The 18,979-nt window shown below is 35.9% G+C and overlaps 1 protein-coding gene and 1 pseudogene across 1 annotated transcript; one reads left to right on the forward strand and one right to left on the reverse strand.

Annotated features, from left to right (window-relative positions):
- The first annotated feature begins 33 nt into the window (after window positions 1-33).
- LOC117410988 (N-acetyltransferase ESCO2) lies at window positions 34-7,324 on the forward strand. Its single transcript, XM_034017973.3, has 11 exons — window positions 34-321; window positions 784-855; window positions 1,131-2,193; window positions 2,504-2,585; window positions 2,678-2,738; window positions 3,051-3,201; window positions 3,917-4,048; window positions 4,512-4,601; window positions 4,880-5,023; window positions 6,168-6,352; window positions 6,736-7,324. Exons 2-11 carry the CDS (start codon window positions 803-805, stop codon window positions 6,866-6,868), a joined length of 2,094 nt encoding a protein of 697 aa, XP_033873864.2. The 5' UTR covers window positions 34-321; window positions 784-802; the 3' UTR covers window positions 6,869-7,324.
- A 1,046-nt stretch (window positions 7,325-8,370) lies between these two features.
- LOC117410986 (lymphokine-activated killer T-cell-originated protein kinase homolog) lies at window positions 8,371-17,301 on the reverse strand (annotated as a pseudogene).
- Window positions 17,302-18,979: the final 1,678 nt, after the last annotated feature.

The following is an 18,979-nucleotide window of genomic DNA, read 5'->3' on the forward strand; positions in this document are numbered from 1 at the left end:
AAATTACCCGCCACACTGTGTAAAACCACTCTCTGCTTGTACTGTCTTTGTGGGCGGGAACAACAAAACAGTGCTCGTTGAAGTAACCAATGCTATTCTAAAGACAGAAAACCAGCCAAACGTGTAGTCTATGTGAGTGATCGCCACGGGTTCAGTAAAACAGAGGCGGGAATTATATGATGAAGGGACGGGTTTTACAAAGATTGGTTGATGTGTGGTGGCGCGCTGTTTGAAAAATAAGGTTACAAAAAGCCGGGAGTTACACCACTGGATCTTATGAAAATAAAACCGTCACATAATTAGACAACACGGATACAAGTGGTAAGTATACAGATGTATTTTTTTTATTCAGATTTAAACTAACAAAATCGATATGTCTTCACTATGTTTACATTTTCAGACAACAATGACAAGTGTGTGTGTGTGTGTATATATATATATAGTAACTACACAAACATAATTGCGTTTTTTTTGTGTTAACATTGTTAATTTTAGTTTTGGTTCACACTGTCATACTAAAAATAATACCGGTATTAAAATTCAGTAGTTTATTTTTTGGTTGAAACATCCACCAACAAAGTTATACTTTTGAAACAAGGTTATATAGTCAGATCTTTTTGTTAAAAATTGTTTGGAATCAAAAAAATCCTTGTTGTACTCTTGTGAGTATGGCCTAAAACAGACTCTGTTTGCATCACGGTGTTATGTTATATTATAAGGGGTAACGAGCCCCTCTTGGGAATTTTAACTTGTTTTAACTAAGTAGTTGTTTTGTGTATGTAGGTACAGTTTGATTGGGAAAATGTTGACTTCGGGTAACGGTACTCCAAGAAAAAGGAAACATAGTTCTGAAGGGTAAGTTACAGATAGACGCTTTTTTTTTAATTAACAAATTAACTGTTCATTCATTGTTGATGGGATAGGTGGCTCTCATATTCACTTGAATTAAAAAAAAAAAAAATTAGGTTTGACACATTTTAGTGACCTGTTGCAAAAATAAGACTTGTGGGTTACTGTTTTATTTTTTGTTCTAATGTACCATAGACAAGCTTTACTTACAAATGTTATTAACCATTGAAGTAGTTCTTATACAGTAATAATGCCTGTTCATGTTATGCTCTCAATTGCAGCCCTCTTTCTGCCTCTGGATCTCCAACAAAGAAGCTCCTTAAAGACTTTGGATCTCCCCCAAGAAGGAAATCTCCAAGGTTACCCAGCGCTTCTCTTGGAAAAACAGCCTTAAAAACCATTGATAATGAAAAGGAAAATTGCTCATCCCCTTTCAAATCACTGTCTCCAGTAAAACAATTGAAGTCTCCCCTCCAGTCTGCCGTGGCACCAGCAGGGCTTTCCCAATTCAATTGGTCTCCAAAGCCTGCTTCCCCCTTCAAACCGTCTGTGAAAACTGGATCTTTCTATGGCAAAAGGAAAGTGCTTTATCTCACACCCCTGGAGAGAAAAGTCATGAACAACAACAAACCCACAGTAATCAATGAAGGAAAGCAGGATCAGGTCACCCTGCCTAAGTCTGTTAAATTGGCAAAGAGGAACAAAACTTCACCAAAGCCAAACTTGGGGGTCTCCCGTACTTCCAGAACCTGCATTACAGATTACTTGAAGCCAAAACCAGCCACTGAGACACCAAGTCAGTTGATACCGAGTGATCCCAGGGAAGGGGGACTAAAGACATTTTCCTCCTTGCGCTTCAGTGGTCTGACAGCCAAACCCAAGCCCAAACTCCTGGTTGGTGCTGCATTCTTCGCTACTGGGACAAAAGGTCGTTCCATGTATAAAAAACAGACACAAAAAAAAAGCAAGCCAACCCCATACAAACCCAAACCTAGACCACCTGAAATGGATGTGAAAAAGCAAGATCCGGACCAACCCATCAAAAAAGTGGACACGGTCGTGCTCAAACAGAGCATGGCTTCTGAATCGCATGTGACTTTTAAGCAGAAGCAGAAAGCAAACCCACGAGTTGCAGCAGAAAGCCACGTTCTGAGGAACGAGCTCACACCCAATACAAAGGTGCCAGACAACCAGGCGCAGGGGAATCAGCGCTCACCTGAAACAAAAACAGACCAGCGTCTGCAAAACCATCTTATCACCAAGCAGGTGAAGGTGGTTCTGAGGAGAATCGATGGAATGCAGGTCAGCTCGGGGAGCTCCATGGGTGAGCTGAGCAATGTGGAGGTAAGCTTTAAAGATTAGATCACTTGATGCTTGCTTTTAATACAAAAAAAACAGCCAAATGGATTAACAGAGACAAAAACAAGGAGACAGATTTGTAGCTGATAACTACATACCGGTATTTTTATAAAAAATGGTAATACAACTTAATGGATAGCAGAAACATTATGCAGGATCAAGACCTTCCCCGACGTGCAAGTTTTACCTGACAAAACTGATGAACTGAAAACTTAACCTTTTGTGGAAATGTTGTACTAATAAAACATCTGCATTCTGGTACTGTGATATATTTTTTTATTTTTTTTAATTGCAGGACTGCTGCACACCAGCGATAGGATCGGACACAGTGTTTGACTTCAAGAACACATCTTTACATCTCAGACAGGCTAGGAAAAGTACTGCTTTGTTTATTAATCTATTTTTTGTTTGCTTGTACTGCTGGTTTTATGTGCATTATAAAATCCATGTTTTATTCTTGCTTTTGCAGCGTCTCCACCAGCTGCATCAGTCTATCCTATCTTCAGTACTCCCAGCTCTACATTGAAAGGGTAATCTTCTAGAGTTTTCCCTATATGCTCCCAGAGCTTATGGTCTTGCATTATCTGCTTTACCTGCAAAAAACAGTTCCTCAAATGTAGCAGTATGTCTCTTAGATGAAAGTGAACACCACTCCTCAGATCCCTTTTTCCCTACTACTGAATATGCCTTCTCTTCACATTAATCCATTAGTTTGCATAACTATGGACATTTTCTATTTCTACTATATCTGTGCAACATCCACAGTGGGGAGTAGCATGTGTGCATAGGGAAAGCCGTCCATTGGCATTTTGTTTTATTTTCCCTCCTCCTGACCTGCTTAGGCACCGTCCTGCAAGAGCTGAACTGGCGTCTCCTGTGGCGTGCCGGAGCCCTTTGTTGTCAGCAGCTGCTCTACCCAAACCAGCTAAGCTGCAGAGGAACATCAAGAGAAATAAAGATTCTGAAAAGCAAGCCACAGATCAGCTCATCATTGTATGTAAACCCTGCTTTTTAGATTATCCCAGACATTCTTTACAAAATGGCTACAATGCAGACATGTTTTAAATTTGAATAATGTAAGGAAATATTACTTGTCGTTTTTAGTATCGTTTTTAATTTCTATTTCACAAAAGTCATTAAAACATGTGTGTCTGAGTCTTACCTTTTCGTCTTTATTCATAGTATAGTTTCTCACAGCTCATTTACACAATGATGTGAACAGAAACCTAATGGAAGTTACCTATGGACGGGGTATGGTTTAGGCCTACACTGTTACCATAGACACGTTTTGTAAGCCCTCACATTCTTCTAATGATGAGATGAGAAATGAGCGCTATTTAACAATTCCTAGAAAGCCTACATAGACAGCCTATTTACTTGCTAGTGTGCAAGGATACAGGCACATTCTGTGAAGGGTTAAATAAAACTATATATATATAATATAGTTTTTTACCAAATGCACGTGTGTGTTTTCTGCCGTAATATTTTGATTCTGCAACATGGTGTATATTTAATTCTCTGATTGTTTTCAGTGATGTTTGGCACAGTGGTGTATATATCTCACACTGATAATTTGTCTCCTTAAACTCTGTTTTCAGCTTTTACTGTTGGTTCTGGTTGCAAGTTTGTAGCTGTTGCCTGTAGAATTGTTTTTTCATGAAGTCTACGGCTTTGTTTTTGTAACTTTGCAAATCTTTTTGATTTTAAGGATGCTGGTCAGAAGCACTTTGGTGCCATTGCGTGCAAATCGTGTGGCATGATCTATACAGCAGGCAGCCCTGAAGATGAATTTCAGCACACACAGTACCATCAGAGCCTCCTGGATAAAATTAAGTTTGTGGTAAGTTTTTATATTGAGTTTATTCATGAGTTTCTGTATGAATCAAAATGATCTTGAATCTGTTTTACATCTCATAACTGACAACAAGTTCACACTGCTTGGATTTCTTCAGCCTTAACAAAAATACATTTTTCTTCTGGAAAGTGACATTTTATGATCCCAATCAATCATGTTTGTTTTTTGTGAACTTACCGCACATTAGATGGTTCCGAAACTCGGTTCTGCACAACTACTGTAGCAGTGCATTATTTCACAGTAGCACCCACATTGATATTTCTTATTGCTTTGATAGCACCATTCTTCCACCATCCTTGGAAAAAACTTAGAAAGCTTTGATCTCAAATCACAGTCAAATGTTATTGTGAAACACTGTGTCTCAAGCTCCATGTTTCTTTTTTGTCATGTCTCTGAGGTTATTGTTGTCTTGGGTTTTCATTTTGTTTGTTTTCTATTTTCTTTTTAGGGGTGGAAGAAAGAGCGGGTAGTTGCTGAATACTGGGATGGAAAGATAATACTTGTCCTGCCAGATGATCCAAAATATGCAGTTAAAAAGGTATTTTTTTTATAACAAACTTCTTTCATTTATGTAGAGAAATCGAAATATTATAAAACTCGGTATTAGGACAGTATGTTATTAGACATATGTATGTTACTGACCTACTAACTTCATACTTCTTAAAACTGAAGCATGAAAGTACAGTGTGGCTGTTGGCAAATTCAGATAGTTGATCTGGGGGTTTGTTTCAATATTAGCAGTCTCGTCTACTTTTGGCCAAAAGGGTACGTTTTTAAGAGCATGCCTAAAACTTGAGTTTTGAAAATGTTTTGCAGGCTGATGAAGTACGTCAACTTGCTGACAACGAACTGGGATTTAAACAAGTCTCACTGAGTTGTCCCAGCAGAAGTAAAACATACCTGTTTGTGAACAGTGAGAAGATGATTGTTGGGTGTCTTGTAGCAGAACAGATCAAACTGGTAAATCATTTTCTATAGTCACACTAAACTTAAGCTTAGCCAAGAACAGCTTTGGGGCTGAAGATTCTCCGTCTCCACTAAGGTGTCTGTACAATGTTGTCTCTGTAAAATAAGGTTGGCTTTTACACTACCGAAGACCAAAGACAGCTGAAGATTGTACTTAAAGCCTTATGCCTTGTTTCCACTGCCAGTCGTGAAAGGGGTGTTTCCACTGCTGGCCACAACAGCCCTGGTCGACCGCAGCCGATTTTTTCTGGTCTGCTTTGCTGTGTCATACTCTGTGGCCAGACTGCTGACACAGGAACTACGTCATCATGTAGCAGGGAGGTGTGTGCTTGAATAGGAAGGCAACCGGGGAACAGAAAGACATTTAACTCTTTACAATGGCTGCCGTCGAACACAATTGTGGTAGCTTGTTACTTACACACATTTATCAGCACAGGTGATGGCATTGTTAACACTGCATTGATGTTTTATGTTTAGCAGCCTTCAATTTTTAAGTTTTAAATGTTAAAGTGAATACACAAACTGAAAGTGAAATAAACAAAATAATAAACTTGTCACACAGGCTTTGTGGCGGCGAATGAAATCATCATCACTATCCTCTGATGCAGAGCTATCCGATTCACTTTCCATTCACTGCTTTTTGGTTTTGAAAATTGGGTCTTGAGAATGCTGTCTACAATCATGTATAGCATGAAAATAAAAATACGAACGAAACTTTAATTGCAGCATCCATGGCTCGGGCAGGTTTTTTTTTTTTCTGAACTTCTACTACTACAGGTTTCTTTAGAACGCAGTACAATACTTTCCCACAATCCCCCAGTGACCTGATGATGCAAGACAATGTCTGAATTTGGCCATGTTAGGGGGGAAAAAAACACAGAAACACATTTGTGTTGGCCTGGGCCGGTCAGGGCCTGCCAGCAGTGGAAATGAGGCATTGGAGGGTTGAAGCGGCTATAGCTAACAAAATAGTTCTTAAATCTTAACTGCTGTGCACTTCCATTTGCTAGGAGGAACCCATATTTGCAAAAAAAAAAAAAAAGGTTGACATTAAAATTAACCCTTGTCTTTTATTTAAATTATGTTGATTTACTTACTGTTAAAGTGTACTTAAGTGTAACTTAACATAATTATATAGGCATTCCGAGTGTTGAATGAGCCAGCAGAACAGAAGGAGGTGAAAAAGCATGAACTGCTGGAGCATCACAGAGCTTGGTGTTGCTCCACAAAGCCCGAAAATGCCATCTGTGGAATCAGCAGGATCTGGGTGTTCAGTCTGATGCGGAGAAAGGGCATTGGCAGCCGCATGGTGGACACAGTCAGGTAGGAGTGTACAGAGATACCAGGAATTATGCTTCAGGAGCAGAACATCTTGAAGTACTGTACTTGCCTTTTAGAATCAGTATACACTTGATATGTTTCTGACATTATTACAATGATATGAACTTTTTATTGTTGGCAGGGATTCATGTTTTGAAATGATTTCAGACTTATTGTTGAAGTTTCTGTTTTCATCTAATTACTACAACAAGGCTGAATTCTCAGCACTTTTCTGTACCCCCCCACTCCCCAAGTGAGTGTCTTAACTACTATACAAAAGAGGCCAGCAAGCAGACGGAAAGCTTAGGGCACAAATTAACTTGAATCTGTAAAAATTAAGCAAAAATGCACTTTGCATAATACTTGTCCCTTCTTTTTTGTTTCAGAAATTCGTTTATGTATGGATGCCACCTAAGTAAAGAGGAAATTGCTTTTTCAGATCCAACTCCAGATGGCAAGCTGTTTGCTAGCAACTACTGCGAAACTCCAGCTTTCTTGGTGTATAACTTCATTAGTTAAGAAACATGCTTTTTGTATTAATATAGTGATTTTTTTATGCTGTGTTAACCATTTATGGATTTTTGGGTTTTTTTTGTGTGCAGCAAGTACCAAGTAGCTAAACATTAATGAGAAATTAGTTTTGGTGACTTCACAAGCTAAAAACATCTGCTTCTAAATAAAATATGTTCAGATTTAATATTTTAATTTTCTTTTTGTGTTAACAGTATGTCTAATTTGTAAATAGTTTAAAAAAGTTAGTTATGTTTTTATTTGAAAAGTGAATTACAGTTTTAAATAATTAAAACAATGCTGATGATATGTTACCCGCATGCTATTTAGTTAGTTTGGGTCAGTTACTTACTTGGCTGTAAAGAGGTGGGCCCTTGTACGAAAATTGTGGGTTATTATATTAATGTTTTAATAAACTGCATTTTGTAATGCTTTTAATAAATTGGTTTCATTTTTGCAAAGTTATATCACATAATTGTCCTTGTTTTGCACACAAAAGAATAAGCATGGATCATCTTTCTCGAAAATGAACCCCTGGCTCTACATTCATTAGATGTGTGCTTTTGGGATAGGTATATTCACTTAATCGTGGAAGGATGATGACATCCAGATGACAGCAATTCAATGCTTCTGAACCATTTAACTGGATGTTTGTGTACTTTGTGTGTGCGTGTCTCTGGAGCTGAAAGTATGTGTGTGTGTAGCCAAGTGTCGTTGTGGAATGGGCATGTTTGTACAGTGACCGGTGTGTCTGTACAGCGACTGGCATGTCTGTGTAGTGTGGAATGTGCATGTCTGTGTAGTGTGGACTGTTCATGTCTGTACAGCGACCAGCGTGTCTGTATGTAATGTGCATGTCTGTTCTGGTGTGTCTGTTGTGTGGAATGTGTGTGTATCTCTCTAGGAGGCCTGTCTCTATGCCTTTATTGCTTATTGTTTTAATAGGCACCCTAACCCTATGCTTCCATTGTCTCTATGGGCTTTGCCTGTTATTTTGCACGGGCGCACCCCAGGATGGAACAGAATGTTTTTCAAACAGATTCCTGGGAAACCATATTACATGTCTTTACTGATGAGTAATTATTTTGGAAATAAACATTGGCAGAAGTTGTATACAGTATCATTGTATAGCTTGCAACATTGACAGTGTATATATAATCATGTCAATCATCAGATTTTGCACTTAAGGGGCTTTGTGGTTGACCTAATAAACCAATGCCCTGGTAGCATAAGTCACAGCTGTATTTCTTAAAAGCATTTTACAGCACTGGGGCAGCAACCTGGATTGCTTCTTAAAAACATGCATTTAACTTCATGTGCGAGACAAAAATAAATAAATATGCTATATATATATATATATATATATATATATATATCACAGCACCTGTCTTGATTCCAAGCAATGTTTTGGCTATTCATTCAGGGTCTTATGAGGCATTTTCTTCTTTGCAAATAATAATAATTTTTAATATGAACATATGCAAAAGATATTCTATTAGGTGATGATTTTACAACTGGACATCATATTGTGGCTCTAGCTTATGTGACAGACCATCAAAGTAAAAAATCTAGTGTTAATTAGTTGAAGGCAACCCTTAAAAAACATGTTCAACTCTAGTACGGTACTAGTAAAACCAAAGAAAATGTGATTCTATTTGCTTGGCTCTCGCATGACTGCCTCTAACACTTCAACAATCTGAACAGCAGAGGGCCGCATTTCGAGATCTTCATTAGTGCAGATTGAAAAAAGCTCTATAACTTGTTGGTATGATTCATCCAGCTTCTCCATGTTGAGAGCAGGTCGAGTCCCCAAAGCTTCATAATAAGCATCCTCGTCAGTCAGCTTCATCAAAGGAATCCTCTGGAGTAAAAAGTAAAAACAATACAACAATAAATAAAGTATAAGGTAGACAGTCCCTAAAAAGTGAATACACTTTGGTATGGGATACTGAACCTTTTCTATTTATTTGTGACATACAAATAAATACAATGCTGAGAACAGTCAAAGCTGCAACTTCCCGATTATATGTGGACTTCACGTTAATTGTACATAGAGAATAAAAAAAAAATAATAATGTAGCATTCACTATATATATATATATATATATATATATAGGCCCATACACGTATACATAGACTTAAATAATAAGGATTGTTTAAAATATGAAGGCACAACAGAAGCTATTAAAAATAACTTTCCTTTTAATCTTTTATATAACAATAACCACTTCTCAGTTATTGTATTTAAAGACAATGAAACCAGAAGAAAATCTGAATACTGTGGCATAATTAAGAAACATAATCAAAATAAATCTAAAACAGTAAAAATAAACCAGTTTAAAGTCAATAATAAAATGCAAAATAGAGAATTAAACATGAATAGGACAGAACTCAAAACAGAAAGATAGGAGTCCCAAAAATGGCAATTGTACCAAATACACTAAAGATAAGACAGAAGACATAGTATTTCATTTATCAAGTAAAACTTTAACTACATCCCAAAAAGCAGTATTGAGTAAAGGACTTAAGTTTATACCGACTAAAAAATACATTGATAAAGATAAACTAGCCACCAAATTAAAATAGTGGGAGAGACACATGAGATTAGCGGAATATTTTTTCAATGAAAATATCTCAGATTCAGAGGGTAATTATAAGCACATGGACTCCTCTGGATGTAAGAGATAAACGGTTAGATATGTATATTGAAGTAGTTAAACAAGAAATTATAGTAGGACTAAAGAAAAAATGTAAACTTAATCTAACCAATATTGAAGAACAAGCTGAATTGTTAAATGATGATGATATAAATGATAAGACCAGCAGATAAAGGCTCAGAAATAGTGATAATGAACACAGATGACTATATGAAATATGTAGAATGTGAATTAAATAATACAGATACATATGAAGAAGTTAAAAGCAATAAGATCAATAAATCGGTAAAAGAGTTTAAGGAAATTGCGGAGAGACTATACAATAAAGGCATTATATCAAAAGAATACATGCAGCCACATAATGCAAGAACAGGCCTAGCAAGAGGAAATCCTAAAATGCACAAAGAAAATCACCCTATGCGAATGATAGTCAGCATGAATGATCCAACACAGCTGACATAGCAGAAAAACAACTTAGGTCACACGTTGAGAAATTACCAAGCTATGTTAAGGATGCAACACAAATTTTAAAAAGACTTGAATCACTAAAGCACAACCTTCCAGAGAACACAATTTTATTTTGCATGGATGTAAAATCCTTGTACCCAAGTGTCCCTCGTAAAGAAACTTTAGAAGCTTGGCAATCCCAAAGGGTCTAGGAATAAGAATATGAAGAATATGCACAAAAGAAAGTGACTATGTAAAACAAAGAAAAGTATTAAAAACAAATCTTAAAAAAAGAGGATACAAAGAAAGAATTATAGAGACAGAGTTAAGAAAAGTGGATAAACTAAAAAGAGATGATCTACTAAATTATAAAAATTGAGATAAGAAGGTCAAAAGAGTCCCATTAGTAATGACTTACTCTAAACTTCTGGCTAATATTTCTAAGATAGTTTGGAAACACTTGCGGATTCTACATAATTCAGAAAAATTAAAAAAGGTATTTAAGGCCCCAGTTGTAGCATTCAAAAGAGAAGCTAATTTAGGTGATATTTTAGTTCACAGTAAACATAAAAGAATAATTGACAGAATAGGTTCTACAAATACTTGCACTAGTACATGTAAAGTGTGTAAATACATGGACAAAAGTAAAAATATAATTAAACATAAGAACACCACATATCCATTAAAAACTAGTACCTACTGTAAAAATAGCAATGTTGTTTATGGAATAGCCTGTGAAAAATGTGATGAAATCAAATATGTTGGATAGACTGGAACAACTTTATATAAAATAATTCAGAACCACCTTTCATTAATTAGAAATAAAAAAATTAATGAACCAACAGTGCAGCACTTCACCAGTCAAGGACATGACATAAATGATGTCAAGTTTGTAGTATTAGAACAGCTAAAATTAGACAATGCGACAAAGAGAAGAATAAAAGAAAGTAAATGTATAAATAGACTGAACATGATGATGCCAGCGGGACTCAACAGAAAAGAATGAACTAATTAACTCCAATAAATATATAACATTTAAATAAATAAATAAACAAAATTCATTCAAAAGTTGTGCATGCTAATGCGCCGGGGAGGCCAAATCATGGCTGATCCTCAGAGCCAGCATTGCATGGTAATATAAATATGAGTTTATATAAAATAATGTTAATTAAAATGAATAGATTTAAAGATAGACATAAAAATGATGTCACAATATATAGAACAGCATTAAATCATGTAAGAATAAATCATGGATTTGAATATAAACAATAACAAGTAGTTGTCATGCCGTCAAAAACCTATAAATACCTGATTCAAACACATGCTCCCTTGAGAAGGATATGTACAACATAGGAAATCTTGGGCAGCTGGCTCTTTGAGCTAATATATATATATATATATATATATATATATATATATATATATATATATATATATATATATATATATACTCACTGAATTTGATAAAATGATTTAACTTTTAATCACCACATTACACTTTCCATATACATTTTAAATACATTTTTTATAGAGTTAAAGTTTAGATTAAGCTTTTAACACATGGTGTTAGAAAAGGAGTTAAAACAATGTTGAAGGAAACTGGATTTGAGATATATTGTTAACAATGTAATACAACTGTTTTCACCATTTTTTTTTTTTCTTTTTTTGCAAAACTCCAAAAATGCGCATTCAAAAGTATTCATACCCTGACAAGGAAAATGAAATGAATAGCTAGTTGAGGCACCTTTAGCAATAATAACTTATTTTGACGAAGTGCCCGCCCCTGTGTGTATTTTGTGTGTTATATGTTGTATGTTGCGTGTGTGTGTTAATGTTAGTGTATAGTCATTGGTACACGGGATATAAACGGGTCTGTGTTTCACGTGTATTTAAAAATGTAGATTTGTATTTAGGCACGAGGAGGGCACAAATCACTTCACGTGCTGGTTAAATGTAATATGTGAGCACGGGGTTGCACGTAATTCATTCACGTGCTGGGATTCAAGTGAATAATTAATTAGTAATTGAATCCCAGCACAACAGTATATATAGACACATTTTCATTCACTCGGGGTTGGGTGTTCAGTGAGTGGAGAACGGGATTGGAGACGGAGGTAATAATAATAATAATAATAATAATAATAATAATAATAATAATAATAATAATAGTTAAACGTATCTGCTCACCGTGTTTGTCTGTCTAGTCCGTTTTGTTTGTCTTTTTTTGTTTTGGCGTATAGTGCCGTGTCCTGTTTTGAGTTCAAACCTTTTATTTTCTGTTCTGTTTATTAAATGCTGAGCGAAAGCATTCGCTCAGCTCCACCAAATCACACCTCTCTGTTGTTTTATTTCCTGCATCTGGTCTGACGCCACCCACTCCGGCCGTCTTTGTGACACTTATTTTAAACAATAAGGATATTTGTCAAGAGCTTTTGGCATGATTCTTTAGTGATTTTTTACCATTCTTCAACGCAAAATTGTTCCAGTTCATTCAAATTCCGAGGACTTCTCTTGTGCACAGATTCTCAATCAGATTTAGATCGGGACTTTGACTAGGCCATTCCAGAACCTTGATTTTAATTATCCTTAACCATTCTGAAGTAGATTTGTCCAGTTGCGCTTTAAATCAAGTTTTCTAATAGAGGGTTTCAGATGATTGGCCATTATCTTTTGGTATGCTATGAAATCAATTTTACCATGTATTGGAACTAAATGTCCTGCTACCATTGAGACCTTCACCATGCAATACTCGACCTATGGTTGAAATAAGAACATAAGAACATTAGAAAGTTTGCAAACGAGAGGAGGCCATTCAGCCCATCTTGCTCGTTTGGTTGTTAGTAGCTGATTGATCCCAGAATCTCATCAAGCAGCTTCTTGAAGGATCCCAGGGTGTCAGCTTCAACAACATTACTGAGGAGTTGGAAACCCCACTCCCACTTGCAGCCAGTTCATTTTGAATATCTTTGGCAGTCAATCTTGGATTGTTATTAACCTTCCTCACAATTCTTCTACTTGTTCTTGGTGAAAGAACCTTCTTTCTTCCAGACTGAGGGAGCGTTGTGACAGTTCCATGAGTCTTGTACTTCTTGATAATAGAAACAATAGTTGAAATTGGGATACTCAAATGCTTAGAAATATTGCATTTTTCTCCAGCTTTATGACAATAAATAAAGTTCTGCCTAAGGTCTTCAGATAGCTCTTTACTTGTTCCCATATTGACTTATTGGTAATGACAGCGACCATCCTATGCCTAACCCTTTTATACTCTCTAAGAATGTTCACATACAATCCAGCATTTTCTAGAATTAGGTTCTGCATATTGAAATTTCTAGCACCTTGTAAACAATATTATCATAGCATCAAAGGGTATGAATAATTTTGAATTAGCATTTTTGGTGTTTTGCAAAAAAAAATTGCTGAAATAAATAATTCTAGACATCTATTTCTTGTAACTTTTTTTCCTCATCCAGAAAAGCAAAACTTTTGCTACAAAAGGTTTTTCCTAAAATCTTTGTTTTCGAGAAATTATACATTTCCATTGGGGTATGTAAACTTTTTTTTTTTTTTTAACTAATTTTCCAAATCATTTTTGGAAAAAGAACAGCTTCAACTTAATATTCACGGACACCAATAAGCTAATCTAAATCCTGATGTAAAACTTCCCTGCTCAAATGAGTATATATTTGCAGTTCGATCATACTTATCAATGTTTATCTGATGTTTTAGCACAGGGAACTGAATCTTATGAACAAATCAAATACCACCTTCTTCATCGTCACACTCAAGCACGTCAAGTTGAGGTACACACAGGGCCATAATTTCCCACAGCGTCAGCCCATAGGAAAAGATATCCGATTTGTAAGGTTTCCAGAGTTCAGTACCAATGTAAAATGCTTTAGGGTTCACCCACTGGATAGCAAAAAAAAGAAAACTCCCACCAAGGTGTATCTAGGAGGATATGTCAATGCAATTCACCAATCAAAAAACCTCCCAGCTCAAATAATTTTATATAATGAATCTATTACTGGATAAGGGTGTACATTTCTTTACCTCTCATGTTCTCATCCAGTTTAAGTGAAACCCCAACATCACAGATTTGAATGGTTTCAAAATATCCTTTAATTACAACATTATAGGACTTGATGTCTCCATGCAACATGTCTCTTCTCATTATGCAGATACTATAAAAATGAAGAAAAACAAAAGAAAACAGACTGTTGTTACACATAACTTCACTCACCTAAAGAACATAATTTAAACTATTTTTAACCAATTAAAGCATGTTTCATAAATGATAATGTGTTATCCAAAGAACAAAAAGAGACACAAGTTTTGTGACTGCAAAGACTGCCAAGAGCCCCTCCTATGTTAATAAGTTTTAATGGACTTATTCAAAGTTCCGTGCATCTCTGGGTTTAAGGTTTTTTTTTTTTGTTTTTTTTTTGTTTTTTGTAATCTATATTTAAAATTGGTTTAGGGAGGCAAAGACTTAAAAAAACACTTTCTATACAATTGTGCTTATGTAAAAACGTCTCCATAAATGTGTGTTTATTATTATTATATATTTCTTAGCAGACACCCTTATCCAAGGCGACTTACAATTGTTACTAAATATCACATTATTTTTACATAAAATTACGCATTTATACAGCTGGGTTTTTACTGGAGCAATGTAGGTAAAGTACCTTGCTCAAGGGTACAGCAGCAGTGTCCCCCACTGGGGATTGAACCCACAACCCTCCGGTCAAGAGTCCAGAGCCCTAACCACTAACCAACACTGTTTAACTGTACAGCTTGCGTTGCTAAGTAACTGAAAAGTTTTCAATCCCCTCACACTTACTAATTGTTTAGCTTTTTCAAGTAGTTACGAAGTGACTGGTTTAATTAAATAAAATATCTAGAGCCATAACAAATTATGGAATCATTAACGTAGGATATTGATCAACACAAGACAAGTTTTGAAAATGAAATAGACAGCAATTTTTTATCAATCACTGAAAAACCACAAGATAGATTTAAAAATAAATCTGATTAAATCAATGTCTTTTGTGTGGGTATCACATACAGATTTACAGTACAACAACCTCCTTGTTTGTAAAGCCACCAGAGGCTTGAACTATCGTATGGTTTGCAAGTCATCATCAATGTCAAAAACTGTAAACAACACGAGACCTGGTTGTTTCCTAGTGGACAACTCGGAATAAGTACTCCCTGCTATTCTTTCAGAAATTACAAGAATTCTCAGAACACCATACAGTTAAAGGACATTTTTGGAGCAATGAGAGGGAAGATGACATTGCAGCTTCTAATGACATATCCATTCAATTAAAAAGTTTCAAAACATTACAAGAAAACACAAACACGCACACCCCAAACCTGCAGAGTATGCAATGTATAGTGCCGCATGCAAAGCTACTTCTTGGATGGTAACTGCAGGGAATGCCTTTTTACCTTCTTCCCTCCTTTTCTCTATCAGGTCATTCAGAGACTGTTCTCCACCAAACTCCATAGCCAGACACTTTGAACCACCTTTAGCTGTGGTAAAAGCTTGAAATCCTAAAAAATAACAAATATATACAACTATATTTTAGTAAGACTAAGTTTTTTATCTTAATACGCAAGTCTTTTTGCTTCATTTACTGTTTCCATGACATACATATGTTAATGTCACGAATAACCCAGATAATGCACTTAGCAGTATGGCATGGCTTACTTGAGGGCATCAGTATAACCCCACCTTAACTTACAGACTGGTCAAGTGCTGTTTTTACAAATGAACAAAATCTAGTTTAGGCACAAGTTCAATTAGATTTCATGAAATCATACAACTGGGCATAAAATTCCCTAATCAACGGTGCTTTTAGACAGAATTTTTTTTCCAGAAATATTTGTTGGTCTTTCGGAAAATAATTGCTTTATAATATCTTCCTCGAATTCAGCTGGCTTTCGAATTCAGTTGAGACACAAAAATAAATGCTTTATAATATCTTCCTCGAATTCAGCTGGCTTTCGAATTCAGTTGAGACACATATTTAACTTTAGCCTCAAACCTTGTGTTTTCCAATTGTGTATGTTCAGTGTTCAAATCAGTAGTCATTTGCCCATCCTGTGTAGTTCTTCAGTGTGAGTGGAATCGCAGTAATAAGTATATTGTAACCCCCCCCATCGTGACCTACATACACTGTATGCACATGTACAAATGTAAATTTGACATAAACTGATGAACAAATGGCTTCTTTTACCCACATATCTGATATGCTTGGTAACTTTGGTTAAATACCGAACAGTGTGTAAGCATGTCGAAACCACAGACAACCAGGCGAGTAGCTGGAGTTTATTTAAATAAACAGAGAAGATTCGTTCACAGACTGTAGATCCCACCACACTGGGAACTGTGTTGTATGTACTCAGTGCGCTACCATTGCTGGTAGTGTCACGTGAGCTGTTCAGTGTGCTGATATGTAAATAAATCTTGTTCACCTGCGGGGTGTATCAACTTCAACCTCCATCTCGATCTCTTGCCTGTCACTCAGCAGCGAATGAACGCACCCACACGGCAGACGGCTACCCTGTCACAAGCATTAATACCCTGTATCTTTCTTAACAGGGGATTTAGGGGAGCTCCCTAATAAAAGCTGAATCTTAAAACAATAATAATATGAATATAGCAATTGTTACAGCTGTGTATAATGGTATCTAAAACAGGATTAATTTTTTTACATATCTGCCTTTACTCTGGTCCTATCGCAGTCTGATATGTGACGGACTGCTGTACTGTAATAATGAAGCAAAATACTGCGTTACTCAATGCATATAGTGGCTGAATGTATCATTTAAATTAGAAAGTGAATCAATGGCTATAACTAGTTTAGTACTAGTAATGCAAACATAAATATCTGTTTAAATGTGGTGCCCTTAAACCTTGGCTTAGTTACCCAGTCCAGAAGAAGAGCTGCTTCATGTTAATGTACCAATATTTTTTAATTTAGACACTTACCAACAATGTTTGAGTATTGTATGTTTTTTAGAATCTTAGCCTCCTCGTTGAGCTGTTTCTGGTAGACATTCTGCTGGGTTTTGGCACACTTGTTGTTGATCTTCTTTATGGCCCAGGGAGACTGGAACTCTGTCAGTTCTTCAAATTTAGAGAAGAGAAGCATATACCTTTACAATATTAGAAACAGCATCAACAACACAGTTTTTAGTTGTAGATTCTATTTGGTAATATATGCACCACTGACACTGCATATTTCTTACTGACCTCTTCATGAGGTACACATTCACACCAGTTCCACATCCCAGTTTCTGCATGAAGAGAGAAGCTGGAATTACCATTGAGGATGGAGTTCCCAAGAACCCACCTGTTCTCAAAGAAGAAAGTAAATACATTGCATGTAGGTTCAATTTGAATGTGATGTTCTATTAATGTATTCGTTCAGAAGCCGCAGTGTCCCACAATCATTTTCCATGCTAAGCTAAAAACATCATTCCTTGGTGTCTTTGTATTACAATCTTTTCTAGTTTTGTTTATTGTACAGAATGAAGACCATGTTTTTTTCCTACTTACATGAAAAATGCTCACTTCCATTTATAACTTGCAGCAGCAGGTGGTTATAAAGTACACCTTCAGCTCTGTTAAAGCTCATGAACCAAAATAGAAAATAAAAAGATTGTTTTTAAATTAAAATGCTACTATAGCTGTAAAATACTGATGGTGTCTAATGTTTAGCTTTATGCTTAATGTTCACAAATCATCACTGGAACCTTTGTGTAATAAACCCACTCTTATGTTTCCACCTGGAAAAACACACAAGATCTGCCACAGCCTTTAAATGATATGTTTGTTTTTGCCAAACATCTTTAGAGTATATGCTCCCACTAATTTGAGATTTGTGCTTTACACATTAAAAGCTAGTGGGGAGAAATAAACACTAAATACAGTGACTGGACAATATATTACAAACACCGGATTTGTTTGTTAGATGGCTGTTCGTGTGGCTCATGTTATGTATTTGTTATGCGCACATCATCATTGGCAAGCATTTAAAAATGAAACACTATAAAAAATTACAAAAAACAAAAAGCATAAACTGAGACAGATGTTATTCTAATAACTAAATATTTGAAAACATCTGTTGTGTTTATTCCTCAAGTCTTTTAAGTGACATAATGTCGACAAAAGTATGTTTTTAATAATGTTTTTTTTCTACCAAATAGATTTTTATTTGCAAGAGACTTTCTTTATCCTTTATGTAATCTAGCCGGCAAAGTGCTCCACTGTAATACCCAGGAAATGTCTTTATAGCGATGGCAGGCATCATTTGCATCCTTTCCAAAAGGATCTAGTTAACAGACTTATCTCCCACTGGACATCTAGCACAGGACTGACTTACCTCTTCTACTCCAGAGAACTGACACTAGGAGTTCTGACTATTGTATCAATCACACTATTCACAAATTCAAGTCTACCTATGAGGGAAACAGCTTCACTACATTTACTGTTCCTCTGAAAAACACAGGAGAAATTATTGAATCATTCACTATTCAATTGTTCTGCTTTACCAATTGCAAGCACCTAATTTTGGACAAAAAAAAAGTTGAGGTAAGTTTGTCCCCTTGTGGTTATACATAAGAAGTGCAGCCAAGGAGATCTTTATAACACATTTAATGTTATAGTCTTAATTTAAACAGCAAAATAAATATCTTATTATATGACTATGGGATTCTACTGTAACATACAACTGTCTTAAACATGAATTCATTGTTGCTGCAGGAAAGTTACCCAACACAAAAAGTGCACAGGAATAAGTACTTTAATAGTCAGTGATGGGAAATACAGGACCAGGGTGTAATTTGTCGTCAAAAGCAACCCTGATATTATTGCTTTGATTGTATGGTGTGTTGCATCCACTGCATTATCGTTAGACAAACTACAATGTCAGAAAGTCTCAGACTGTGGTACTTCTGTGGTTTACCCTTTCCACCCAAAGAAAAAAAAAGACACAAAAGAAAG

The sequence above is a fragment of the Acipenser ruthenus genome, chromosome 6 (assembly GCF_902713425.1).
Source record: "Acipenser ruthenus chromosome 6, fAciRut3.2 maternal haplotype, whole genome shotgun sequence".
Lineage (NCBI taxonomy): Eukaryota > Metazoa > Chordata > Actinopteri > Acipenseriformes > Acipenseridae > Acipenser > Acipenser ruthenus.